This window comes from Erpetoichthys calabaricus, chromosome 1, assembly GCF_900747795.2.
Source record: "Erpetoichthys calabaricus chromosome 1, fErpCal1.3, whole genome shotgun sequence".
Lineage (NCBI taxonomy): Eukaryota > Metazoa > Chordata > Cladistia > Polypteriformes > Polypteridae > Erpetoichthys > Erpetoichthys calabaricus.
Genome location: NC_041394.2, coordinates 71,672,767 through 71,700,621, shown reverse-complemented (window position 1 = coordinate 71,700,621; position 27,855 = coordinate 71,672,767). Strand labels below are relative to the sequence as shown.

Genomic DNA, 27,855 nt, shown 5'->3' with positions numbered 1-27,855 from the left:
TTGTTGTGGTTTTCCACTTTGAAAAACAAGAATGCGGTGCACACGCAGCCCGTGATTCAAACAATTGCTCTGCATACCTGTTTGTCTTGTCTGACAGTAGCTGAAAAGCAGCATCAGGATAGAGCAGCCTGAAGTAGACCAGCGGCTAGTAATCTGTTGAGTTCAACAGCAAGCCATGATGTCTTGTGAAATCTGGTAGCCAGTTTGGCTCCCATGGATTAATGTCTGGGTATTCCTCCCACACAAACCTTGCCGTAGGTGCATCAGCTGCGTGAATGCACTCAGCTGGCATCCGATCAGCTGATGCTGGCTCCTCACTCTTTTTCTCGATCTCCTGATCACTGTCAACAAAATCAGATTCTGATAATTTAGAGTCCGACTCCGTGATAATGTGCAAAACATCGTCTGCTGAGTATTTTCTTATCTGCACTCGCTTCACTCCTACGTGAGATGTTAATGCCATCTTGCTTTTGTTTACATTTTGTAACTTGCACACACGCAAGGAGTAGATGCCGAGTCAATGAGTCTAACATTCCTCCAAGCAGAGAGGGAATGCCTGTGACGTAACAGTGAGTTTTGTAACCATTAACAGCTGATTGTCGCCCTCTACCCCTGGATGTCAACTTTTGTCGACATGCGCCCTCAACCCCTCCTGTCGACATCCGTCCTAAAAGAGTTAAATGAGGACTCGGTTACTGACTGTCTTTTAAATTCTGTTAACCTTGCTTATTATTCACTGAAATTAAGTATGATCCTCCCACTTTAAACTTGTATCATTTCGTAAATGTTAGGGTTTTAAAAAAAAACAAAAAAAACAAAAACAAACTATTATGTTTGATGGGCATATAAGTACATAAGCACCTTTATGTAAAAGGGTTGAAATCTTTCATACTTTTGACTTATTTGTCCCTCAGCCTAAACCTGAAATGCTGCTGCTGCTTCGTAATGAAATGATTTTAATGTGGTTCATATATGTATTTTATTTTATTTTTTATTATGCAAAGAATTTGTGAGGGAAAGCTGCAGCTCATGGCTGAGTTACAGAGAGAGCGGAATGACCTGGCTGAAGAAAAAAGAAATTTGAATTCTATAAATGAGTCCTTGAAGGGGGAAGTTAGCAACCTGCAGTCTGTGAAGCTGCTTCTGACAACGCAGTTAGACACAGCAGAGGTGAGTAGACAAGCAATCTTTGTTCATGGGGCAATGTGACTAATGTATGAAGTGCAGTGAAATTACATGTCTTACTAACATGCAACACATCACTACACTTGTGTGCCGTGATAGGTAAAATACAGGACTCCATTTAATTGAATAGAAAACGGAAACTTGCCAGATTCAGTCTGTTCCACTTTATATTCTACATTTACAGGCTACTTTTAGCTCCGTCTGTGTTTTACAAAAATTAATACAATAATTTATTAAAGAACAGTTAATAAATTTATCCTCTAAATGATTCATTAGCCTTATTCCTTTTTTTCCCCTTCCCCATAGTTGCATCTTAGAAGCAAAACAGCAGAGCTGTTGGAGAAAGGAGAGCAACTTAAAATGGCTAAACAGGAGAGAGACAGTCTAAAATCAATGCTCTCTGAAGTATCAGAAAAACTGCATAAAGGTGAAATGGACCGAAGGAAGCTGCACAATCAGATACTGGAGCTGAAGGTAAATTCAAAGTGCTGTTTCATCTAACAGGAAATTGGATCTGTTGCAAATGTGAAATGCAAAATGCCTTTAGACTTTATTGTATGTCTTCCTACACAGTATTCAGAGCTGGTAAATTTGTGTATACACCCATTTATTTTAAAAAAATCTAATAAAACCATGTAGCACTCAACAAAAGATCTTGCTCAGATTACGTGCAAAATGGTTTTTATTTGAAATGCTCTCCATGAAAGAATCGTGTAGTTATGTTACATGCCAGAAATGCTCAAAGGTTGGAGAATGTTTTAATGCTAAGAGAACTACTTGTTTTGGAGTGGATGGTTTTTGGAGGATATACTAAAATGTGTTTAGGACAAAGAGAATTGTCAGGTTTGAATGTATGATTTGATTGAACTTGTAATATTCAAACCTTCCTTATCCAATGCTAGGGTTGTGGTAGTAAAAATTTATCATGTGCAAGTCAGAAACTGCCTCTGGATATGGTGCCAGTGCATTGTAACATACCCTTGCATTCACTCACACAGAGGGAATTTTAGAGTTAAATTAATCTCAATTCAGACGCAGAAACATAAATTATAATTTAGCGAAGAAGCTGAGGTTCACACACTTTTTGTTATTTGCTGTCAGGCAGCATTGTTAATGTGTTTAGTGCCTTAAGACCAACTTATACCTGCCATGTACATAAATCTGCATTTACATGCAGACACAATTGAAACACTTTGGCAGTGGACCAAAGACTGTACTTCTGCTGCAAGACAAACCTACATGTGCTCATTGGCCTGCAACTGCACTAGCAAAGGGCAACCTTCTTTGTGTCTGCTGATATGTTTGGAGTTTTCAGAATAAACATTTCATTGTAAATTTTGATCAGATTGGTGAGAACTCTTTTTTTAAATACCTTATTAGCTGAGGTTGCTGCTTAAGGGTAAATTTTATAGAAGTTGATAAATCTTTTATTAGTCTAGTCTATTTGTGGTCACCAGAGGGCACACTAGCTCCCCAAACTCAACACCGACAGACACCAGACACAAATCCAGCACAATCCTCGTTTTTATTTTACAGTGGGAAACACCTTTCTTTTGATTCCTACCAATGCACAGAATAATGCACTCTGCACTTCTTTCTTTGCCTGTGCCTTTTCTTCTGTCTCTCCTTCCTCCTTCTTCGGCAAAGTTTTGTCCATCTTCCTCCTGACTTTGGATCCTTTTATAGAGCCCCTCGAAGTGCTCCGGGTGTCCCATGATTTCCTTCTGGCAGTTCTGGGTGTACCTGGAAGTGCTGCAATAAAGGGTTCTGTAGTTCATGTGCCCCCTGGTGGTGACCACGGACCCCAATAGGGTGGATTTCTCAAGCTCCAAGCTCATGGTGCTTTACCTCCTTCTGTACGGTAGAAGGCACCCCCCTGGAATGGTAATGCAGTGTATGAGCACTGTCCCCCAGTCCTTCCATCACAAGAAGTCCCAGCCAGGTAAGAGCCCCATCTGTTCACTACACTGTATGTTAACTCAATGTGTGTGTGCACAATTATATTGATAGTGCCTTAGAAAGTTTCACCACGGCAAGGAACCATCCTAAGGTATCGCCTCTCCTCATACAAAGCCTAGATACGTTAGAATAAATGGCTTGCTAAAAACTGTAAGGTTAGTTTGTTTTGGAGAAGTTGCTCTCAATCTCTAGAGTGATCCCAAAGCCCACAACCAAATTCTGGTTCATTTAGGTAGATGTGAACATGCCAGTGACATTCTAGTGTGTACCAAAACAACAAGAGGGATGCGTAAGGTATGAAAATGATTTGACATTACACTGATCTTACTACAGTAAGTGAAAAAAATATTAAACGCAGCTTAAATCAATTAAATTTAAAATGTACAAATATAGGCAGACCTACATAAAAAATTTAGCATAATTGCAATAAAGCTGCATGGATAGGTACCATTCCATCATAGCATGTCTCGTTTGTGATTCATGCTCGGAGCCCCTCTCTTGTGATTGGACAGCAGCTAATAAAGGTGGTGTTGGTTTTGTGCTTTTATAAATACTGTCAATTGATCAGAGCAATCAAACCACTTATAGAGGTGGTGAAAAATGAACAGCAATGTCCTGTGCAGCCAACAATCAAACTCCCTTAATCTTGTACCATAAGAGTGATACGCACAGAGTTAGTAGTTTCAGTATTATAGCTCTTTGGCCATGATGTGGAGTCTGAATGTACATTAACTTGGGGACAGTGTAGCAAATGTTTAAAATGAACATTATTCATATTTCATTTAAAAATCTTAAGCCACAGGTCCCTTTTTAAACATTTACTTTCTTTGGTGCATGGAACCAGCAGAATTTTTCACTTTCCTCCACACCCCACATTCTCACTTTCTCACTCCAGTTACCCAAGTAATCCAGTGTATCAGGAGGGGATAGAAGCAGTCCATTAATAGATATTCAAATTAACAATTATTTGTGTATACAGTATATTTTATTACTGCTATCAAACCTGTGTATAATATCTGCTTCATTGTCAGCAGATAATTACAGGTCTAAAGAGAGTAGACTAGTTATTCAAGATGAACAGTAGTTTTTTTTTTTTTTTATAGCAGGTTACAGTTGAGTAAATATGCAACATCCTACAGTGAAATAAAAAGTTCATTTCTGTTTCTTTGGCTGGTCTAAACGAAACTGAAGCACATCATATTACTCCCTTCACAGACCTTGTGATGTGTGATAAAATGTCTACTTTCTGTAGCAAGTGAATTCGCTCATTTACATGTGTTGTTCTAATTATCCGGTAATAGCATTCTACTTACAGAGCTGTGTTAAGGCAAATAAACCACACAATTATTGCAATTGTGATGATGTTCAAACATAGCAGGGGTCGACCTTCCATGATTATTCTTCAGACAAATTGTTTCTGCCCAATGGGAGAAGTGTAAGACCTGCCCATAGGGTGTTTTTCTTTTGCCGTGTGAAAAGTGTCTAAACTGAAGATTGAAACAATGTGTCTAACTTCCTGATTCACCACAAAGCCAACTGAACAGGAGTGTGAAAATCCCTTTAAATTCTTCTGAAGTATTTATAGCAGAAGCCTGAATTTTTTTATTTATTTATTTATCTTTTTCTTACTTCTTCCATAGGGGAACATAAGAGTGTTTTGCAGAGTACGTCCTCTTCTGCCCAGTGACCACGCTGATAACATACAACACGTTCAGTTCCCAAATAATGATGAGAAGTCAATCTTGCTTGCAAGGACTGAAGAGGTATAGTAGTGACTACCCTAACATCCCACCTCTCCCCAGCATTTAACACTGCATCTCCTCCATTGAAGAAGTTCTTAATTTCATTGTTCTGTTTTCATGTTTTTAATAGTCTCACATTGGCAGAGATAGCAAAGACCATCTAAAATACATGTTCAGCTTTGACAGAGTTTTTCCACCCTGCTCCTCGCAACAAGAAGTCTTTGAAGAGATTTCTCTTCTTGTCCAGTCGGCACTCGACGGATACAATGTTTGTATCTTTGCCTATGGCCAGACTGGAAGTGGAAAGACTTACACCATGGAAGGTCCAGATCAACTTCAGGATGACACCATGGGGATGATACCCCGTGCAGTACATCAGGTGTTTAATTCAGCTGAGGAGCTTAAAGACCAAGGATGGACGGTAAGATCAGCACTAAAACAGAGTCAAGGTTGTGGCCTCAAAGTGACCATTCTAAGGTCATGTGTGGGATGAGGAAATTCACATTGAATTTGGATTTATAATCAACATTGTGCTTATAACATTTTAAATCTCTATTAATAAAGCCCTTCATACGTTCTTTGAGTAGTGAGAAAAGCGCTATATAAATACAAAGAATTATTATTATTATTATTCTTTCCCACAGTACAAATTTACTGCCAGCTTCCTGGAAATATACAACGAGACAATCCGGGACCTTCTTGTTAACAAAACAGCGAAAAAAATGGAACATGAAATCAAGAGACCTGCTTCTAACTCGACTGCTGTATATGTTTCTAACCTTAAATATTTAAATGTGGAGACGGTAGAAGAGGTAAATAAAACTGGAGGAAATTGTCAAACAGTATATAATAAATATATACGAAAGTGGTTGTATTTTATGACTGAAATTCCTTTTATCTTAGGTATTGTCTCTAATCAAAGTTGCAAAGCAGAATCGTGCTACAGCCCGTACCATGATGAATGACCAATCTTCACGCAGCCATAGTGTGTTCCAGCTAAAGATTGAAGGGGTCAATGAGGTGCGAAACAACATCACCTGTAATTGTAAGTAGCAAAGTGTATGTTGATAATTGCAGGCTGTGAACAAGTTGTAACAAAGTCAGTTTTTTATGCCTTGATTTTAATATTGGAGTTTACTGGTGTATCCACCAATGCGTACTGCAGCTCTCCAACCCTAGGCATATCAATACCCAGCACACTTTTTATTTTTATTTTTTTTATTATTTTTTTAAGATAAACAATATTTACCTAGAAGCACCGTTTCCGAAACACCTTTTCAATGCCAGTTGCAAATACACAATTAATAAATTCTTCCTCCTTCCATCCTCCAGTTGAGTTTTGTTTTGCTGTCTTCCGAGACTGACTCAATGATGAGGCAGTGGGTTCTCTTTTAGGCTGGACCCAGGAGGGCTTCCGGTGCCACGTCATATACTTGGGGGAAACATTTCTGGGCCATAAGAAAAGCAGGGAGCTCCTCCCCTTACAGCACCCTAACCCCCATTGGCCCATAAGGACCTAGACAGGACAGCACTTCTGGACTCCATATCCCAAGCACCCCTGCAGGTGTCCTGACTGGGTTGCCATGTGAGGACCACTGCCACTTGGTATACGGGGAATGGAACTGCTGTCTGTTCCTGGCTATCGCATAGGCAACCATTAATTTATTCCGACCCAAGTACAAAGTTATTTTATTGTCTAGCCTGCCAGTTCATCTGACTTTCTTCTCTGGCCTCCCGTCTGGGTAATGAATCCTCTTCCTTTCCTGGTCAGAATTCCCGTTCTTCTCTTACACTTCTAGTTTAATATTTTTAGTTTTTGGGTGTGTTTTTTGAGTTTATTGCAAAGCTCTGCCTAGAAGCAGTGTTGTTTAACTTTTTGCAGATAATAATGAAATAAAATGTTTGACCAACAGATGTGCTCTGAATAATTTAATGGTTTTGAGGAATATCTAGTTAAGATCAAATACTGTTACTATCACGAGCCTCACTCACTTACACTCAGCCAGTTTGTGATTATTAATTTTATGCTGCTGTTTATAGTGTACATCTAAGCATATTTAATTAAGAAAAGTTCACATTTCAAAACGATTGAGCATTTTTCTGTGTGGAAAGAGAAGATCTTCAGTATTAAATGTACAATAAATGTAACACACAAGTAGAGGTTCTGACTAGCTCTGCTGAATAAAAGTTTTTTCTGAAGAATAGTCGGTTTGATTTGAATTTTGGTACTGCATCTTGAACAGGAAGGTATACAGCTTTAAATTCTGTCTTGGCTTTAGGTTTTTTTTTTTTTTTCCCTGGTATCATTTTACCATATCATTAAAAAAAATTAGCCCTAGATATGTGAAGTAAAAGCGTGATATGATTGTCAAAGTTTGAAACTTTTTGTCTTGTGCACTTTTCATGTGCATGTTTGCATGTTCTCCCAGTGTCTGTGTGGGTGTCCTCCCACAGTCTAAAGACATGCAGGTTAGGTGCATTGGAGATCCTAAATTGTCCCTAGTGTGTGTGCCCTGCGGTGGGCTGGCGCCCTGCCTGGGATTTATTCCTACCTTGCAATCTGTGTTGGCTGGGATTGGCTCCAGCAGACCCCCATGACCCTGTGTTAGGATATAGCAGGTAGGACAATGTCTGACTGACTGACCTTTTTTATGTTGGGTGGCTTACTTCAGTAGAACTATAGCTGTACTTCCCAGAGGCTGGTCTTGGAAAGCTTTTAATGATGTAACTATGCAGCTTAGAAAATGGTCATTTTGTTTTGTCTGGCACACTTTGTAATTACTTTGTATGATCCACGTGGCCAAATATTTTTTGAAAGATTTGCAGTGTAGCACTTTCACCATTATTGGTTGTCTTCCATCTTGCTATAATGTATATCCCTTACGTTGATTTTTAGCTTGCTTATTTTTTTCTGTATCTTTTACTACCCTTTTGTTTGGTTCTGACATTTTTTAGAAGGAGAGTTTAACTTGGCATTCGGTATACATCACAACAAGATAACCTTTCTCATAAATTTTAACTGCCTTGCTCCCAAGCCCAGCTTTTATTTCTGCCTCCCCCAAAGTGCAGAGTTTCTTTAGGATTTCCCAAGTTTTTTCAGGTTGGTCTACTCTTACATCTTAAGATTGTCACACACACAGCAGATACACAAACACATAGCGATCCTGTAGACAAAGTCTTGGGTAAAAGCGTAATTGTCACCCCGCAATATTGTACTTCGAACCCCCTCACATTCACATATAAATATTCTATAGGAGTTTCTACTTAAGAACTTACTATCACCAGCACTGACGGACATACAGGTGTCATCACAACTCTTTTGGTTATGCCACTCACCAACCAAACCATATGCTCTGCTTTTACTGCAGTTGTCTCTTCTTTCAAGGAGCGACCTCTTAGCCTTGATGAACCCTATGGCAGGGGTGCCCAATACGTCGATCAGAAAGGTAGTGCAGGTAGATCGCGTTGCATTCAAAAAAATTTTTTTTTAAATGTTAGTCTATCACATATCCTCCCTATGGCATTTGCCACTTGATTGATATACAGGGCGGCCAGTCTGAGATCTCTTTTCTTCTAACACACTGGTCATCCCGCACGCATGATCGATCAAACGCGCGAGCTACTGCAAAACTCCAGCTGTCTAAGTGATCTAGTTAGCCTTCCAATTTATATCGACTAAAGAAGGGATTTTAAAAAAAAAAAAAAAAATGGTTGGTTATGGGCTGGATGTGGAATTGGAAGAGGAATTTTTTTTCTCTCACAATGTCACAATCGAAGTGCGTTTGTCTGATCTGTCAATCTCTCATTGCTATTCCAAAGAAGGAAAATGTGGAAAGGCATTTTCGAACTGTTCATAAAAACTTCCTTCCGAAAAGCGATCTGAGAGAGAAAGGATAGGGAAGTAAAATCGCAGTTAATCGGACAGCCGTCATTTTTCACTCACCTGAATTCAAAAGCAAAGGCAGACACACCGAAGCATTGTTCCGGGTGAGTCACTCGATCATTAAGCATAAGAAGTCCTTCCAAGATGGAGAGATGATTAAAGAAGCCTTTGTTGAGGCAGATGGCTAGGGAGAAATTCCTGCTGAGATTTCAAGACCCCTGGCCGGAGAAAAAGGAGTTTCTACTTGTCATTAAACATGCAGAATACTAGCAATTTAATAACGATCTGGCCAACATGTTGAATGAGCTTAGTTTACAGCTGCAAGGAAAAGAGAGAATCATGGTCAAAATGATTAGCTCAGTTAATGCTTTCAAACAAAAAATGCAACATCTGTTCTCAAAGCTGCAGCGCCTTGATTTAGGGAACATCCAAAACCTCGCGTCAGTGCTGGAGGCGCAATGGAAGGCGTGTGCGCAACTTGACAGCATTCGCTACACAGAGCAGATTGAAAATTGTCTGTCAGACTTTGACAGACGGTTTCAAGACTCGGCTTTACTTGAGCCAATCGCTACATTTAAGTGCTATCCATTTAGGGGAGATGTTGAGGGTGATTCACCCGCATCAAAAATTGCAACACTGTTTCACCTAAAAGTCCTCTACAGTGGAGGATGAGATTTTGACACTACAGGATGACATTCAGCTGAAGTATGGGGTTCATGGACTGTTTTGGAACTTACTCACAGAGGAAAAGTACCCAAACATGAGGAAATGTGCTACCTCCTTGACTGCATTATTCGGCTCTACTCATTTATGCGAGTCGGCCTTTTCCCACATGAAGATTATTAAATCCAAATACTGTAGTGACAACACATATATTGAATTATGTATATGTGTATATACGTGTGTGTGTGTATGTAATTTTATTTATATATATATATATAATATATATATATTATAAATAAATAAAAATTATATATATATATATATATATATATATATATATATATATATATATATATATATATATATATATATATATATATATATATATATATATATATGTGTGTATAGTATTTTTAATGTAGGTAGATAATTTCGACCTGGTCATTTTAAAAGTAGCTCGCAAGCCAAAAACAGTGTGGGCACCCCTGCTCTGTGGGCAAGTAATGTGGCTACTTTTTGGCAAAAGACTAAACTACTGGCTATTGTCTGTCAGTCACTACAGTTTGTACCCTTTATATTTACATGCAACTTCTATTTTAACAGCTACATTGAGCTTAATTGACCTTGCCGGCAGTGAGAGGATTGATAAATCACAATCACAAGGAGATCGGTTAAAGGAAACGAAGGCCATAAACTGCAGTCTTTCCAACTTGGGGAGTGTCTTCATTGCTTTGGCAAACAAGGTAATTCATTGAGAAAAGTGGAACTACATAAAGAATAAACAATTTGGACCATTTCCTTTGAGCTAATTTTCTCTTTTCTCTCACTTGAAGGTGCAGGTCGTAATTCATGTGTTTCTTTTTTTTCTTTCTTTTAAGGATAATTTTGTGCCTTACAGAAATTCAAAGCTGACTTTCTTATTGCAGAACTGCTTAGGGGGAAACAGTAAAACGTAAGTATTATGTAGTGCTGACACTGGGTAAGAATCTGAACATAGAACCTTAAGAGTTTTAAGCTCTCTCTCTCGAAGGAGAATAAATTGTAGTTTATTACTCCTTGAACCTGCAAAACAAATGAAGTGTTTGTATTATTTATTTGCTTACATTTTATTTATATAGCCTTTTATGGAAATCAAAGCAGATTTACCAAAAAGTCTGCCAAGGTATATATGTTTTTTTTTAAACCCATAGATAAATTCAGTCAGCTTTTGTCTCTTCTAGACCGGCTGAAAACATACAATATGTGTATACTTTTAATTCAGGGTTATTCAATTACAAATTAAGTTGGGCCAGATTTTCACATCAATAAATTTAGCTGGGCCAGACATTTTCAGCCACTGGTAACCAGCAAGTAATGACAAATTTTAAATCAACACAAATAAATGTAACAAGTAATATTCATTCATTGTTTCCCTTTTCAATTTGGTCATATGTGGTACAGGCACATCAAAAAATGTAATAACAAAACAACTATAACTGAACAGAATCTGAGGTAGTAGCAATACTTTTTTTTTTTTTTTTTTTTTTTCCTTCTACTTTCCTCCACCTTAGTGTGCCTGTGTGAAATTAGAAGGGACAGCTGAATTCCACAGGGCACAGATGTATTCATAACAGGGGACATGCATGATAAACAGAGGAATTTCAAATATCTCGCACCCAGTGCGGGATATAAAGCAGCTGTTAAGCAGCTCATGGATATGCAAGGGGAGCCCATTCCAACACATATATTCACACAGGGGTTCTCTAACTCGGTCCTGGGGTCCAACTGTGGCTGCAGGTATTTGTCAACACCTGATAACACTAATCTCATTTACTGTAATTAGCTGGTATTATTTTTCTTTTATTCTACATTCAGAAAAGCACAGCAGCATGATTTTTACAAGACATTTAGAAATATTTCTGCTTTTGCTATAGATTTAAATGCTTGACTACCTTTTGTTGATTTCTTTCTATTTGGCCCATTTTCTGTGTTTGTTTGCTCCCTTCATTGTATCTTAATAATGACAATTAAAAATGGGCAGCGCAGACATCCAGAGAAACGACACTGAATAATCAAAGACTGCAACTACTTTAGCGTCAGCCCTACTAATTAGAAAAATAATGGATTAGTTAAACAATTAGAATGCCTAGGAAAGTAGAATGAAAATATTGTTAAAAGAAGAAAATGCATTATTACAATATAACTGCTTAGTACATTTTCATTTTTTTTAACTAAACTTAGTTTTCTAATTTCTATACTGTTTCCAAAACACAGCGCTTGGGAAATAACACATCACTTAATTAGCCCAGGAGTCCAATTAAAAACGGAAGCTGTTTGGAACAAAAACCTGCAGCCACAGTGTGCCTCCAGGACCGAGTTTGGGGAGCAGTGTGTTAACAGCACAATAAAAAAATAAAGGCCTTTTGCATCTGTTACAATATAATATTTTAAAGTTTAAATAATTTAATTCGCTACTGGCGAATGATGTAGAAATGATAATCACCAAACCTGTTTTTGGTTGAATGTGCGATCATTTTTAGTTGCAGTCTGGAGCCCTGATGGAACCATAGGCTGGGCCACTCAGAGGTTGCTTCTGGGCTGCATGTGGTCCACGGGCTGCATTTTGAATAGGCCTGCTTTAATTAGTATTTATTGCTCTGTAGAACGTGTTCTTGCTGCTTTTAAAAGTAGTTATTTATACCATTTATCAAGTTAATGTCTAGAATGGGGCTTTTGTGTTTACATTTGATAGGAGGAGAGGAAAAAACAATTATGTCAAATTTTAACCACTTCTGTTAAATCTTAAACGTGGGAATATGTCTTATTTAAGCAGCACAGCTCTACAGTTGCATTGTTTTATGTGAACATTTGTATACCAAGTTAAATTTAGGGCCACATTTAATGAGTAATTTTTTAATTTACTGTAACAAAATTGCATTACTTATTAAACAAATATTCTGCCCCTATTTACTAGTGGCAATAGGAAATTGGATTAATTGAGGGACAACAATGATACAGAATTCAGAAAAAACTTTATGATACAGAACTACAGAAGAAATGACAGCGAGCATTAGCCCTCTCGATATATACATTTTTTTTTGTTTTAAATACTGAAATAATAATAAAGTGGCTATTTTTTTTTTTTGGTATGTTTTTACATGCGATTTTACTTTAAAAATTCACTTGCTCTTCCCCCTAATAGAAAAATAAAGAGCTGTGTGTTAACCTCTCATCTCACGCACTTTACACTTTCATAATTACAAACAAATAAATTGACCCCCACCACCACCAATGTACATTATTACTGTATACCAGTAGTAGTAATAATAAAACATTTTATTTAGAAAATGCTTTTTCCATGCTTAGTCAGCAAAGGCCACTTTAATATTGTGTTTTTCTGGCACGTGAACACTCACAAATGGTGTGGTACCTGCCAGTTCCCTCCCAGGTTGTTTCAGAAATTTATAGTACTTGATGCTTTTACTTTGAGGTTTGGGGCTGTGCACACATACAGTATGTAGGTGACCACAATCTATTGTCTGTTTTTTAAACTCTTTTTTATATTTATGGTTTTGGATATCAAATTTTCCACCTGATTTGTCTTGTTAGGTTGTGAAAGTAATTGCTAATTAATATGCTGCAATTCTTTTTCTTAGCTTTGTGCCTCTTTTTTTTTTTTTTTTTGAAATCTATTGCCTTGTTTGTTGCTGATAAACACACTGACTTCATTCACTCTTCTCGTGAGTCTCCATCTGGTAAACACTAAACCAAGGGCCAAGTAATTGGTTGTTCTCTGCAGGATCAAGCTTACCGTGTAACATGCTTGTTGAACAATGTTTAGAACGTTTAACACCGGGCTTTGGCCTACCCTCACTCGCGCTCTTCTGATCTGTTAATTTTTTCTTTCAGCATAAACAGACACAATTTCTCACTTTTTTTTTTTTTTTTGTTGTTCAATTGTTATGAAACTAGCAGTGCAGTATCCACCCATGACACAACTACCCATGTGGACACTAGGTGGAGCTCTGACTCCGAATTTAGCTATGTGTATGATGTCACATCTACACTCTTGCTGAGATTGCCCGAGACCAGAAATTTCTCAGACTTGTCACTTTCTTGGAGATGGCCTGTTGCAGGGCTCCCAGGACTCGACATAGAAAGTGTAGGCATGGTATTAAGTATTTTTTGCATTGCATTGTCATCTTCTTCTGTGGCCATTTTAGATAGAAAAGTATTTGTTATATTGAAATTTACATTTCTTTAAAATGAAATTTGTGTAACATGATGATGTATGAACGTTTGGGCCAACAAAAAGTGTTTGTATTTATATATGTGTTTGTGACAGATATCAGATATGTGTGTACATATATGTGCATGCATAGGTCTGATTGAAATCTGATATTTGGGTGGTTCCCTACCAGGTAAAATACAATACAATTTATTTTTATATAGCCCAAAATCACGCAAGAAGTGCCGCAATGGGCTTTAACAGGCCCTGCCTCTTGACAGCCCCCCAGCCTTGACTCTCTAAGAAGACGAGGAAAAACTCCCCCAAAAAAAAACTCTTGTAGGGAAAAAAAATGGAAGAAACCTTTGCAAAGGCAGTCCAAAGAGAGACCCCTTTCCAGATAGGTTGGGTGTGCAGTGGGTGTCAAAAAGAAGGGGGGCAATACAATACACAGAACAGAATAAATCCTCAATACAGTATAAAAATGTACAAGTATGGAGCAGAATTTAACAGTAGATGATATCCCATAATATGATTTGGATTTGGTAATACTTCTAGTTGGCCGGCAGACATCCGTTATGCCCTCTCAGTTGCAAGAAGCAGATCATAGACATGATATAGAGTGCCTGTCAAATAAGAGTACACTACACATGTGTTGGACTTGACAGAAAGGGAACCAACCACCATGGCACAAAGTCTCAGACGCTGACATCAGAAGTTTGATTCCCGCAAGGGGAAGAAAAAGTGTGTACACCTGATGAATCCCCAATTGGGGTATATTAATACATAAGTAAGTATACAGTAAGTGTGAGTGTGTGTGTGTATATATATATATATATATATATATATATATATAATAAATGAAATACACACACATTGAGCTCTTGAAATAATTACTCTCTTGGCTTGGCATACTATTTCTTTTTTAAATTTTGAATTTTTTAATTCATGATACAAAACATACTAGTTTTGGGTTAAGATTGAAAATTAGTTGTATTTCTGTGGTATGAGAGAGAAATAAAGTCAAGCAAATCTCTATTTATACAGGCTTATCAAAACCCATTGGCAGTGCTTAGTAGATGCAGAACGGATGTACTGTTTGCCTTGCATGTTGAACTGTTGAGTTTGCCTTTCTCAGTTAAACGTACTTTTAGTTTTGGTTGCTGTTTTTTCTTTTCTTAAGTTAAGCCTTAACAAACACAACCTTTATTCTCAATGCTGAAAAAAGGAAGTCTTCTCATCCCTCCTACTTGACCGCTTGTATCCTTAATGTAAGAACGGACCACCAGCAGATGGGCCTTTTGAACACTTGACAGTGACCTGGGAGTACTCTATGGTTGCAGCTAATGATGAACTAAATAGGAGTTTGCATTTTTCCGTTTTTCTGGTTCAGTAATTACAGAGCAGCATTACAAAATAAGATCCTCCTGTTGTCACATGTGCTTGTAATGACGGTGCAGTCTTTTCAAAAATGGACAGACTCTGATGAAATTAAAATATACCGTTAAGCATTTTTTTTTAAAGAATGATTTAAAAGCAAAACTTCAAGCCATCAATGTAATTATCTTTTATATGAGACTAGGTTAATGAGGTGAAAAATATTTTGAAATATTTCATTTGTGAAAGATTAAAACTGAACTCCTGATCTTTCATTCCACAGGCTGATGTTTGTGAACATTTCACCAGAGAATGAGAGCTTTGGTGAATCTCTCAACTCGCTGAGATTTGCTAGCAAGGTCAGTACAACTATTTTATTGGTTTTAGGTAATGTGGGTAGGTTCAGTTATGGTAAAGCTGGAGTGTTTTATATAATTTAATGATGGTGACCTGGTTAGGGTAGTTTCATCACACCCCCAAGAGACCATTTTAAACATTCCAACTTCAGTTTTAATGAACTGGAAGTGTAGTTGTTAAGTGCTGGCTCTTTCTTTGCCCTCAGTGCTGCTCTAGGACAGGCACTGGCTCCTTGTTGCCCTATAGTTGAGTTAGGTGGGCTCTAGAAATGGGTGAAGTTTTATGCTTTTCTTTAAAGTTAACCTCTGCATTTCAAACGTGGTTGTCAAATTGTGTACTTAAAAGCTGCTCTTTATCTATTATAGTTTGTGTTTTTAATTAAATCTTCTGTAGGTCTAATTTGGCCTGGAATGTTTCTAGATCTAGGGAGGCAGATTGCAGCAGAACCTGAGATTCATCTAGTCTCTGGTGTGGTGCTCTAGTTGTACACTAATTTTGTGATCTGGAAGTACACCTTCTCTAACAAATAAGATGGAGCAGCTGGTTATGGGCATTGAGCGTCTTTCTGGCACTGAGATCTTTGGGATATGCTGTACAGCCTTTACACCGACTCCAGGTCCGATTCTGTTTTAATCTGATTTCTCTCTTTCTCTGTTTAGGTGAATGAATGTGTGATTGGGACAGCAGTTGCCAACAGAAAATGAGTCTTTGATACTTTTACTTTTATAAAATGTGATTTTTCTATTTATGTAGCCATGTTTGTATTTTAGAACATTCTCTTTTGTATAAATTTTATACATAAAAATGCAGTTGTGTTTTTATTATTTGATTTTTATAGTACCTTCAAGTCGAGCTTTATTTGTGCAATGCATGTTATGATGGTTTTATTTATAATCATGTAAAGAAGTACAGATTTTATTTTTATTTAATGTAACTGTTTTAAATAATTGTGATTAAGAAAGCTTTGAAATGTAGACTTCATTGGACCCTTATTGAATGATTAAAATTCATGCAGAGACAAATGGTTAGATTTCCAGAAGTGAAATACACACAAACACAATCATTCTGTAGCTTATTCTGGGCAGTAAGGACTGGCCAATGGGTGTGGACATTTTTAAAATTCATATTGTCGCCTGCAATGTTCAAAATGCAGGTCAATTTGTGAGTGAGGGGGGGAGGATAGAAATGATGCTGGAATGTTACGTTGATTTAAATCACACCTTCATCTGTTGAAAAAAGTTTTCCTCTATACATGTCCAAAATTTTAAGTTTTCTTACACTTAAAATAACTATTTCAAGTAGGGATTTACAGTCTTTGACTGCCAAAAATAGCAAAAAAATTCCGTATTTGGTCAAATGACTAAAACTACCTTTTTAAAGTCATTTTACCATTACCATTCTTCCTGTTCATTAGAGAGTAAGTGATCTGTGACATTGCATTATAAGATGTGGACATAAATGTTAGAGGATTGTACTGGTTTGTTTACAACAAGGAATGAGCAGTAGTAACATAACTGCTAGGAATTGCAATAGTTTTTATAAAAGCAAATATAAAAAGGAAAGGGAGAAAGAGAAAGGATCATTCAGAGTAAATCGAATTTGGATCCAAAGCAATGCCATTTAAACAAGTTGAGCTTCATAAACAATGTGGATCCATATGACTTGTTAGCCAAAAATGGACAAAGCACCTTGACCATCTAACATGGCTCACATTTTATTAATATTTTCTTTTATCCAATTATCTATTTTTTTTATATTTCCTTTTACACTTTATTAATTAAAAGATTTTTAACCAACATCATTAATTTGTTTTTGTTGAATAGCATGTATTGAAAGTAGGCCGTATACAATAGCACAAAACCAAATGTACAAAAAAATAAGAGCGACTCAGTTGTGAGGTATAAAGCATTCAATCCTGATATTTTATTTTTCTTCTCTGTGCATCACTACATTTCTGTAGCCCATTTTCATACCAGTGATGCAGCTCAAAGTGCTCTGTAGGTTGCCTAAGAAGTCATTGCTTGCAAAGAAAAACAAATTAAAATTAAATAAGAAAAATAATTCATAATGGCATTCAAAAATGCACACTTACATGCTCTCACCTAACAGGCTTAAACGCTAAAATAGTATTTTTACAGGAGACCCACTTACTAACCAAGGATCAGTTCAGATTACAAAGACTGGACTGGCCAAATGTTCCATTCTAGCTTTATAAAGAAAACTAGAGGGGTGGGAATTCTCATACATAGAACAGTTCCATTTGTAGCATCAGAGGTAGTGTCGGACCCTGAAGGGAGATATGTGATGGTCATGGGCAACTTATATAACAGTAAAATGATTTTGATAAATGTTTATGCACCCAATGTTGATGATAAGGAATTCATGCAAAATCTATTTGCATCCATTCCCAATGTGAACACTCATAAAATTATAATGGCTGGGGACTTTAATTGTGTTTTAAATCCACTCTTAGATAGGACTCCTGTCACGGGGGGGGGCGACATCTAATACTGCAAAGATAATTACACAGTTTTTAAATGATCACAACTTATCAGACCCCTGGAGGTTTCTTAACCCAAACTCAAGAACATATTCGTTCTACTCACCAGTGCATTATAGCTACTCAAGAATTGATTATTTTTTTATAGATAATAATTTCCTGCCTACAATTAAATCATGCAAATATGACACAATTGTTATCTCTGACCATGCCCCTCTAGTCTTGGAGCTAAAATCAATAAGCCCCTCGTACTCACCTCGCAGATGGCGTCTTAACCCTCTTTTATTGGCAGACGAGAACTGCACAGAATTTTATATCCAAACAAATCAGCTTCTTCCTAGAGACAAACACGTCTACAGAGGTTTCTGCAGGAACACTCTGGGAAACTCTAAAGGCCTTCCTAAGAGGCCAGATTATTTCATATCTTTCCCATAGAAATAAATTAGAAACCAAGAAAGTGTCAGAGCTAAGAAATGAAATTACTAGAATAGATGAAGAACAAGACAGGCGTCCAAGTGAAGCTCTTCACAGGAAAAGGCAGGCCCTGCATACAGAACTTAACATCTTAACAACTAAAGAAACTGAACAACTTATTTATAAGTCTAGACAGCATTACTATGAACATGGAGAAAAAGCTAATAAGCTTTTAGCTCAACAAATTCATAAACAAGAAGTTCACAATGCAATACCAGTAATCACCAACAAGAATGGAGAAGAAATCATCGACCATAATAAAATAATGCACACATTTAGAGATTACTATAAGTCTTTATATTCCACTGAGCCCAAAGAAGACAACAAGCAATCTAATGCATTTCTGGGTAATTCACAAATACCACAAATAGATGCTTTAAGTGCTGAGGAACTAGATAAACCTCTAACGCTAACAGAATTACTAGACGCTATAAAGTCACTACAAAGCGGGAAATCAGCAGGCCCTGATGGTTACCCCGTAGAGTTTTATAAGAAATTCTCCACTCAGCTAGCTCCACTCTTATTGGTAACATTTACAGAAGCTAAAGACCACCAAATTCTACCTCAAACATTTCGACAAGCATTAATCACCGTCTTTCCTAAACAAAATAAGGACTTGTTACAATGTGCATCATATAGACCAATTTCACTCCTGAATAATGATGTTAAGATACTCTCAAAAATCCTAGCTAGAAGGATGGAGAAAGTGCTGCCCTCGGTAATATCACAAGATCAAACTGGATTTATTAAAGGCCGACATCTATCTTCAAATCTCCGACGCTTGTTTAATGTTATATATTCACCAGCAAAATCAAACACCCCAGAGATATTACTATTATTAGACGCAGAAAAGGCATTTGACATGATCGAATGGAATTACCTTTTCACTGCATTGGAGAAATTTGGGTTTGGCCCGAATATTTGTGCTTGGATTAAACTACTGTATACCAGTCCAGAAGCTTCAGTTTGTATTAATAAAATTTGCTCAGACTACTTTAAACTAGAACGTGGTACCAGACAAGGATGTCCCTTGTCGCCACTGTTGTTTGCAATCGCTATTGAACCACTGGCGGTTCACTGCCGAAATTCTCATCAGATAAAGGGGATTGTCAGAGAAGGACTGGAACAGAAAATTTCTCTATATGCAGATGATATGGTCTTATATATATCGGACCCAGAAAACACTGTCCCTGCTGTTTTAACAGCACTAACAGAATTTCAAAAGATATCTGGTCTTAGAATTAATCTGAATAAAAGTATACTCTTTCCAGTGAACTCACAAGCATATAATATTAAATTAGACACCCTACCTTTTACCATAGCAGATCAGTTTAAATACCTAGGGGTAAATATCACAAACATAAAGCTCTTTATCAACAAAATTTTGGCGTCTGTATGGAAAAAATTAAGCAAGACTTGCATAGATGGTCAACCCTTCATCTCACTCTAGCCGGAAGAATTAACATTGTTAAGATGAATATCCTTCCTAAACTTCTCTTTTTATTTCAAAACATTTCAATATATATCAATAAATCGTTTTTTAAACAGTTAGATTCAATAATAACCTCATTCATTTGGAACTCAAAACACCCACGTATCCGAAGAGCGACCCTACAAAGACCTCAGGCAGAAGGTGGCATGGCTTTACCTAATTTTCAGTTTTATTACTGGGCAGCAAACATACAAGCCATAAAAACCTGGACACAATTAAATGCACATACACAGGCTTGGTCTGCAATAGAAGTAAAATCCTGTAGTACTTCTTTATATTCCCTGCTCTGCTCTCCAATAAATGAAAGTTATCGCAAATATACTAATAACCCAATTGTGCTTTACTCACTCAGAATATGGAACCAAATTAGGAAGCATTTTAAGATGGAAAATCTTTTATCAGTGGCACCTCTGCAAGGGAACCACCTCTTTCAACCTTCGCAAGTATATCCAGTTTTTAATACCTGGAAAAGTTTTGGGATTAAAATGCTCAGAGATCTTTATATAGACAACATATTTACATCTTTTGAACAATTACGTTCAAAATTTAACCTCCCAGCTACACATTTCTTTTACTATCTTCAAAATAGAAATTTTGTTAAACAGAAATTGCCCGATTTCCCCCACCTTGCACCCTCCACAATGCTGGAAAAAATACTGCTCAATTCCGAGGAAACAAACACTATTTCCGCAATATATAAAATCTTATTAGAGTCCCTACCTTTCAAAGATCCAAGAGGACATTGGGAAGAAGATCTCTTAATCAATATATCAGAAAAGGAGTGGAAGGTAGCAAAGCAGAGAATTCACTCGAGTTCTATATGCGCAAAGCATAGAATTATTCAACTAAAAATTATATATCGAGCTCATCTGTCTCGCTTAAAACTGTCCAAAATGTTTCCAGGCCAGGATCCAACCTGCGAGCGCTGCAACCAAGCTCCTGCCTCACTGGGTCACATGTTCTGGGCCTGCACCAAACTAACATCATTTTGGACAAAAATTTTTAAGTGCCTCTCAGACAGCCTTAGTATCACAATCCCTCCTAACCCATTAACAGCTGTGTTCGGTGTTCTTCCAGATGGACTGGAATTGGAGAAGGACAAACAAACGGTGATTGCATTCACTACACTCTTGGCACGCAGACTTATTTTGTTAAATTGGAAGAATCCTAATTCTCCTCTTATAAGTCAGTGGGAAACTGATGTTTTATATTATTTGAAATTGGAAAAAATCAAATTTTCATTTAGAGGATTTGTACAAAATTTTTTCAAAACTTGGCAGGATTTAATCAATATTATTTTAGAATAAGAGAATTAACTATTATTGCATTTAACTCCCTTCTCCATCTCTTATTTATATAGATATTTACTTCTCCCCTTCTTTTGTCTAATGTTGCCTTATTAAAAAGCTTAAAGAAATTTTCCTTTAGCCAAGCTCTCCTTCTCAGGGGTGGGGTTTGATTTGTTTTCAAATTTGTTGGGTTATAAATTGATCTGTTTGTATGGAATGATTACAATGAAAATTAATAAAATAAAAATATAAAAAAAAAATGCACACTTACATAACACTGATAATTAAGAGAAGTAGAAATCCTTAGGGGTTTTTTTTGTGTGCGTTTTTCTTTCAGTCTCTAAATGGTGGTCTGATATTAAGGTCATTGGGCCAGCGTGGACAGAAAAAAAAAAAAAAAGAAATCCAAAAACTCCAGTTAAGCTGCAAAGGGGGGAAAAAAGTCTTCTAGGGGTTTCAGGCCAAAAGAACTCCCATTAATGTCAAGATGCATGGTCTTGGTATTGTACAGACCTACTTAGTTGGTTTTATTGTTTGTGCACTATGGTATAGTCTCGGTCTGAATAAAAAGGTAGGAGCAAATCACACAAGAGCTGTTTTCCTGCCTGTCATGTGATAAATTAGACAGACTTTTATATATATAGAGAGAGAGAAAAAGGCCAAAGTTTTCATGATTAAAATATGGTCAATTTTGTGTTGTCGTACTTTATTTACCCTTATTTGTTTTCAGCCTTAAGAAGGTTTCTATGAGGGTAACATCAATGTTTTATCAATGGGGATGTAAGAAACATTAGCTGTATTAATAATGGTTAATTTATTACTTATTATGGTAAAGATTGTCACCTAAAAATACTCTGAGGTAATGTTGACTCCATATTGGCTGTTTGTGTTGTTTGCTTGTTTTCTTGTGCACTTTTGGCCATGATTTTGTCTGAAGTGATGAATTTCACCATCTAGTTGGGGTTAAGAGTGTTAAGAAGAATACAAATTTTGGCATTCGAAAGTCTGACCTTTCAGGTGACGTCTTGTGTTTTAATGTTGAATGTGAACAGTGATTTGGGAAAGGGAAGAAGTACAAAAAATGAATGGCACCACTTGTACAATAAAGAACCTGGACGGGGTTGCTTGAGGCTTTTTGACCAAAAAAAAAATTCTGGGCAGAGTTATGTAGACAATGCTGAATTTTATTTAGTCTTGCTGCCATTAGAACCAGAATGTTACTGTGAAAATCTGATTTGGCTGCTTATTGTCTTAAGTGAGCTTGGGGGGGGAAAAAGTAAAAGGCCTTCAAAAATAAGACAGAAGTGTAACCAGGTAGGTTGTGTTGTGGTAAATGGGTAGGAATAACACCAAAATAAAGTTGCAAGCTGCGTGCAAGTAGTTCTCTTACAAACTTCAAGTAACTGGGCGAAAGAGGATGTGCCAGCAATTCAGGTAAATGTATAACAAAAAGAGATTCTAGGAGGTGGGACAGTGTGGAGAACTGGAAGTGATGATGAAATGGAGGGTGATCCTCAAGAAGGAATGAAAATGCAAGGAGTGCTTTAAGATTTTGGGTTTAAGTATAGAGCGACCAGCTCCCAAAGGAAATGATCAAGAAAAGATTTGCAGCCTTTACTGAGGGTTTTTTTTAAATGTTTTGTTGTTGTGTTAAAAGCGACGCCCACGTTTGATTTGGAGAATGTGCTGCACTTCTGTTCCAAAATCTAATTGTGAAAAGGACTGTAGAGCAGCTCCGGTTAGTAATGACCTGTAACATAAGTGGTCTACTTATGCGATCTAGATGTGGTTTGTTCTCTGCGCATAATTGCTATACTTCTGGTCAGTGGTCATTCATCCCTTGCCCGTTCTTATTCCTGTATATGGTGGCAGACATCGGCTCTTTAGCCATACCAATCCAACACTGTAAATATTTAAAGACTCCTCTACCCTGAAACTGTACATATCGCAGCTTGGGATTCTTTCACTGTGCAAGGGAGCAAAACTAAGAGAACTGCACAGGATTAATGTCCAGATTCCACATGTGGTTCGAATAAATTGAACTTGTGTTCCTTGTGCAGTAAGGGAGATGCTCAAACCACTGTGGAGCCCAGATACCAGAGCCCAAGGATTAGTTATTTACAGTTGGATAGTACTGTGAAATTCCAGAGGAACTATGCAAAGTGAGGAGAACGTAAAAGATAAGTCTGTTCCCAGGAACACAAAGAGCTAGAGACATGGTCACAAGTTTGAAAACACTAACAGGAGTTAATTAAACAGCAGTCAGGGTAATGTTAAACCTAATGAAAGAAGCACTGTGGTGGACAACAACTGAAAACGAGAAATACAAGAAGGTGGCATTGAGAACAATGGATGAATCACAGAAGAAAAGTGAACATTATTGTAAGAGATAAAGCATTAGGCACTTGGCTCACGGGACAGAGACCATCATGAACACATTGTGCCTCCCATACCTTTACTCCTCTTTGTGTGTCTTGGACTACTGAGTGTTTGCTAGCAGTCTAAGCACAACCTGTGTGACAGAAAAAAACAGAAAAAGACGAGAACCTCCGACTAAACCAAAGAAAGAAAAACTCAGCAGGTACAGAAAAGAAAGTGAAAAACTAAAGAAAAGGAGACTGCCAGCCTCAGGCCTAACTGGCAACGGCTCTAACTACAATAACGAGTAAATTTTGAGCACAGGAGAAAACACAAGTGTCATGAATCAATGTTTTATTTTATGTAGAGCTAATTATTTACAACTTTGAACATGGCAAGTTCATAATTTTGACAATGAATGATTTTTATTGTTACAGTATTTTCATCACATTATTGCTGTACTATATTGTTTACCATTTTCCAGCAGACTTTTATACTGACTCACAAACACACATTAAAAAGAAAATGAAAAAGACAAGGAGAATCAAAGAAGGAGCAAAAGGTTACACCTGGGAGACAAAGATTTTTCATCAAAGCCATAATGGGATTGAAAAAATACTTAATAGTCGAAAATGATAGCAGAAGACTAAATAAGTATCATTTAAATAAAACAAAACAATGTTTATATGTCAAAGAAGGGAAATCCACAAACATCGGAGGTGACCTTTGCATCGTTGCAAAATTGATTTCACAAACAGCTGCACTCCAGTGAATTCTGGGCAAACTCTCCATGTAGACGGCAAAACAGAAATCTAACATAGTGATGCAAACACGGAAAAGGAAAAGTTGCCGTGATATAAATGTGATTAAATTTTAAAACTTTTCAGATCATATTCTAGACAAAACTCAAAATCCCAAATTCAAATTCCTTCAGTCTCAGAATCTTACACTCCTTGTCTAGATTGATAGGAACTGCACAGCAATTTACACAGAAAATACATTAATGATGGCAATCAAAACATGTTGTTATTTCTTGATTCTGTTTCCGTGTTGTTTATGGTGATGGTGCATGCTGCCAGTGACCTGTGCGTGTTGTGTGTCACACTCTGTCTTCATAACATGTGACATTATGGCACCTCACGATTTAAGATGGTGACCCTAGGAAGAATGCCCTAGTTTGTAGGAATTGTTTTTTCGAAAAAGAATGCAGTCAAGAATAAACTTATAAAAGTTACTGTGAGGAACTCTGCTTTGCTTTCTTTTGAATTTATCTTCTTCTTTGGGCTTTGATGGACATTGTTTTGATCGTTCCCAGTATGCTGACCTCCTGCCATTTACTGTCCTGCAAACTACCTTATAAAGAGAGGTCCTGTGTTTCATATGTCATTGCTGCAAACAGACAAGTAAACCTTTGATAAAACAACTGATCTAATTAGATGTCTCTGGCAAAAGACCAAATACAACATTGCCAATGTTGCTAAAAACAGAAGCTTCATTTAAAAGGCCCTCTTGATCTAAATTACTTATTTGCCATTTCATTAAGAGTTTAGACAAATGCTTGAGTGGTACAAATGGCTTTCGTAAGTGAATGTAAATTCTTTTTTATTCAAAAGACAGCTGGAAATCCTTGAACATTTTAAAAGCAAAGCTGTTAAATATATCTTGCATTGCCAGTTCTCAGAAGAGCGTCAAGTGTCCTACAGAGCTGATCAGTCTCGTGGATGATCTGTCCTCCCATCTTATAGCCATCTGAGAGGATGGAATCAATGTTGGCCATGCTAGTTGTCTGTAAGGAATCACACAAAGAGTATCATCATATTGTAAAAATTCTGATGACTTTGGTGGGCAGTCCTGCCTCCTGTGCGTATTGTACACACCAGCAATATGCAGAACAAAGCCTTAGAGCTGTCTAGTTGACTTATGGCTGAATACAATCAACTCTGAATCCACAAAATTCCATTCATTTCATGTAGATGTTCTTAAATTGTTTTCATTTCAAATATGAAGCTGATTACTCCTAAAAAAATGAGTGTTGTAATTGTTAAAAAGTTCACTCACCCGTATAGCAGACAAATGGGGCTCGTTCTGCACAGTCCTGCCTGGCCCACTTCTTCTGATTCAGATCCAGGCTGGTACAGAAACAAGTGTTTTGAGAGACCTTTGAGGAGTCATTTATCCAGTTTTGGTAAGTGACCGGGTCATCATTCATCCAGAACCAGTGTCCAAAGATCATGGAGCTCCTCATTCCAATCCACACTTTCTCCCATATTTGGGTTTCATTGAGGTACTTCAGCAAATACCACTCTTCTCTTCCACTTCGGATGGTGGCCATGCCATTGTAATTAGAATTGCAGTACTGAAAAGCTGAGACCCAAGTCATTGGGTTGTTCACAGCATGGAACTTCCTTTTCACTGCAAGAAAAAAACAGAATGACACTAAAGGTGGTGGACACTACAGAGACCTGCCTACTTCTACAAAGCTTGTGACAGACCACCTTCTGTTGTGTCTTAAATCTGCAGGGAGTGTCTGATGTGGTGCATTTCAAAGTAAAAATGACATTAAAGCTAAGATTTTAGCCACATTCACCTCATTTAAAAACAAAATTGCAGTAAAATCTCTCATCAAAATGCCTTTCTTTAGCCTGTGTTTGTTCTTCTTTGGCTGTATCAAATAGAAGGCAGGAACCAACCCAGCACAGTGTGCCAGTTAAGTGCCAGGATCATCTGTTCATAATGGGATAAGTTGGACTCATTAATTAACAAATACGTCCATCAAAGCAACTCGGAAATAGGGATCAAGGTGGGAATTCCACACAGTCAGTGGCCAAGCTAGAATTTGAACTCAGGAGCTATGAGGAAGAAGAACCTACCACTGTACCGCAATTACTTTGTAACACTTAAAAAAAACTGACTTCGGTTTATCAGTTAGGATTTCTGTATCTAGATCTTACATTGCTCTAAAATAATTAGTTGCCCGATCTCCTATTTGACTTATATATTTTTTCTACATTTTTGTAAATGATCCTACAACCCTCTGAAGGGAGAGTTGCACAACTAATCACAGAGTGATGGACAAACATGACCATTTGGTTAGACAGCAGACACGAGTCAGATGGCAGTAGCAGATCTAACAGCCAGAAAAATGTGCAAATCGTAACACAGACAATTTTCTGAGTCAGCAATCATAAAATTTAACATGGTAGCCGCTTTCTTATCTGCTTTAACAGTCAAGTTTAACAGGGTAAATTACATAAATCCACGCACTGCTGCCTTATATTTATAAATAAAATAAGACTGGCAGGCATGCGCACATGAAGAAAATGTGAAATGTTGAGAAGAGACAATCATATTAGAAGATTATAAAGTGCAGATTTGGTAGTCAGTATGGCACTGATGAGGCCTCATTTCTGCCACTCTACCTCCAGACACGAGTCTGTCCTCAGCTGTAACTTACCTGCATAGCAGATGAAAGTCTGACTGTGTCGACAGCCACAGTCATTCCAGGTGCCATTGTGGTTTGTTTCATTTCTGTGGTAGTACATGCAGCCACAAGATACAAAATTATTGTTTGGGTCCCCTTTATTCCAGTTTCGATAGGTGAATGTTTCACCGTTGCTCCATGTTCCATTGGTCATATTTATATCTTTTAGCCCAATCCAGATTTCTGCATCAGAGTAATTTTCTCTTGTAAGATTGTCCAGAATTTCCTTAAGTTCTTTCTGATCTGCAATAGTCACCAAGTCAGTGAAGTTACTCCGGCAGTAAGCCTGTGCATTTGTCCAGTTCGTCATTTCATTTACATAATAATAGTTAAACTCCTGGGATCCGTGCACAGCCAGTACAAACAATTTGAATCCTGCAGCAGAAAAAGATAGAAAGAAAAAGCAAAAAGGAAACCATCAGCTGTCAAACTGTGGCTGAGCACTAAACATGCAGTGGAGTCCTTATTCTTTATAAAGCTCCAAATCAACTTTTGCTAAAGATTGTTTCCCATGGTCAAACTTAAAGACCTGCGCTCATGTTGCAGGACAGTTTTTCAGGCAGAACCTGATAAGTGATGTCCTCAGAGTTCAGTCTGACCATCCTAGCAATGAAGGGACTTCAGAGTATTTGACCTTAAACTGAAAACAGCATAAGACAAAAGGAGAGCAGGTCAGGAAAAGCAGGACATGACAATGACTGACCTAATGAAGCTGTGGACCTAATATGAAAGGCTGGTGACCTGCACAGGTGTGACCCAAATTGCTATACAAGTGACCTGGACACAATGGCTCTTGTAGTGCTTCGCTGGAGCTGAGAAGGCCATTATGAGCTTCTTACACTTTTTTTGGCAACTCAGAGCCACTGCCTTCTGGGCAGACAAAAGTAC

The 27,855-nt window shown here is 37.4% G+C and overlaps 3 protein-coding genes across 5 annotated transcripts in view; 1 reads left to right on the top strand and 2 right to left on the bottom strand.

Annotated features, from left to right (window-relative positions):
- The window catches only part of kifc1 (kinesin family member C1), a 29,285-nt gene extending 12,737 nt beyond the window's left edge, over nt 1-16,548 (top strand). Inside the window, exons 8-17 of the mRNA XM_028801746.2 lie at nt 1,005-1,170; nt 1,492-1,659; nt 4,785-4,907; nt 5,017-5,307; nt 5,531-5,698; nt 5,790-5,931; nt 10,036-10,175; nt 10,311-10,384; nt 15,300-15,375; nt 16,033-16,548. Coding sequence (XP_028657579.2) covers nt 1,005-1,170; nt 1,492-1,659; nt 4,785-4,907; nt 5,017-5,307; nt 5,531-5,698; nt 5,790-5,931; nt 10,036-10,175; nt 10,311-10,384; nt 15,300-15,375; nt 16,033-16,077 — 1,393 coding nt within the window. The 3' untranslated portion in view covers nt 16,078-16,548. The remainder of the gene's footprint in view (nt 1-1,004; nt 1,171-1,491; nt 1,660-4,784; nt 4,908-5,016; nt 5,308-5,530; nt 5,699-5,789; nt 5,932-10,035; nt 10,176-10,310; nt 10,385-15,299; nt 15,376-16,032) is intronic.
- Nucleotides 16,549-24,714: 8,166 nt separating this feature from the next.
- The window catches only part of LOC114651757 (secretory phospholipase A2 receptor-like), a 166,268-nt gene continuing 163,127 nt past the window's right edge, over nt 24,715-27,855 (bottom strand). The window contains exon 7 of the mRNA XM_051929408.1: nt 24,715-24,810. The gene's annotated coding sequence lies outside the window, so the exon portion shown is untranslated. The remainder of the gene's footprint in view (nt 24,811-27,855) is intronic.
- LOC114651765 (macrophage mannose receptor 1-like) overlaps nt 24,804-27,855 on the bottom strand; it is a 136,500-nt gene continuing 133,448 nt past the window's right edge. For all 3 annotated transcript variants that reach the window (XM_051929411.1, XM_051929410.1, XM_051929412.1), the window contains 3 exons: nt 26,941-27,342; nt 25,545-25,898; nt 24,804-25,272 (listed from right to left, as the gene is read on the bottom strand). In XM_051929411.1, coding sequence (XP_051785371.1) covers nt 25,265-25,272; nt 25,545-25,898; nt 26,941-27,342 — 764 coding nt within the window. In that variant the 3' untranslated portion in view covers nt 24,804-25,264. The remainder of the gene's footprint in view (nt 25,273-25,544; nt 25,899-26,940; nt 27,343-27,855) is intronic.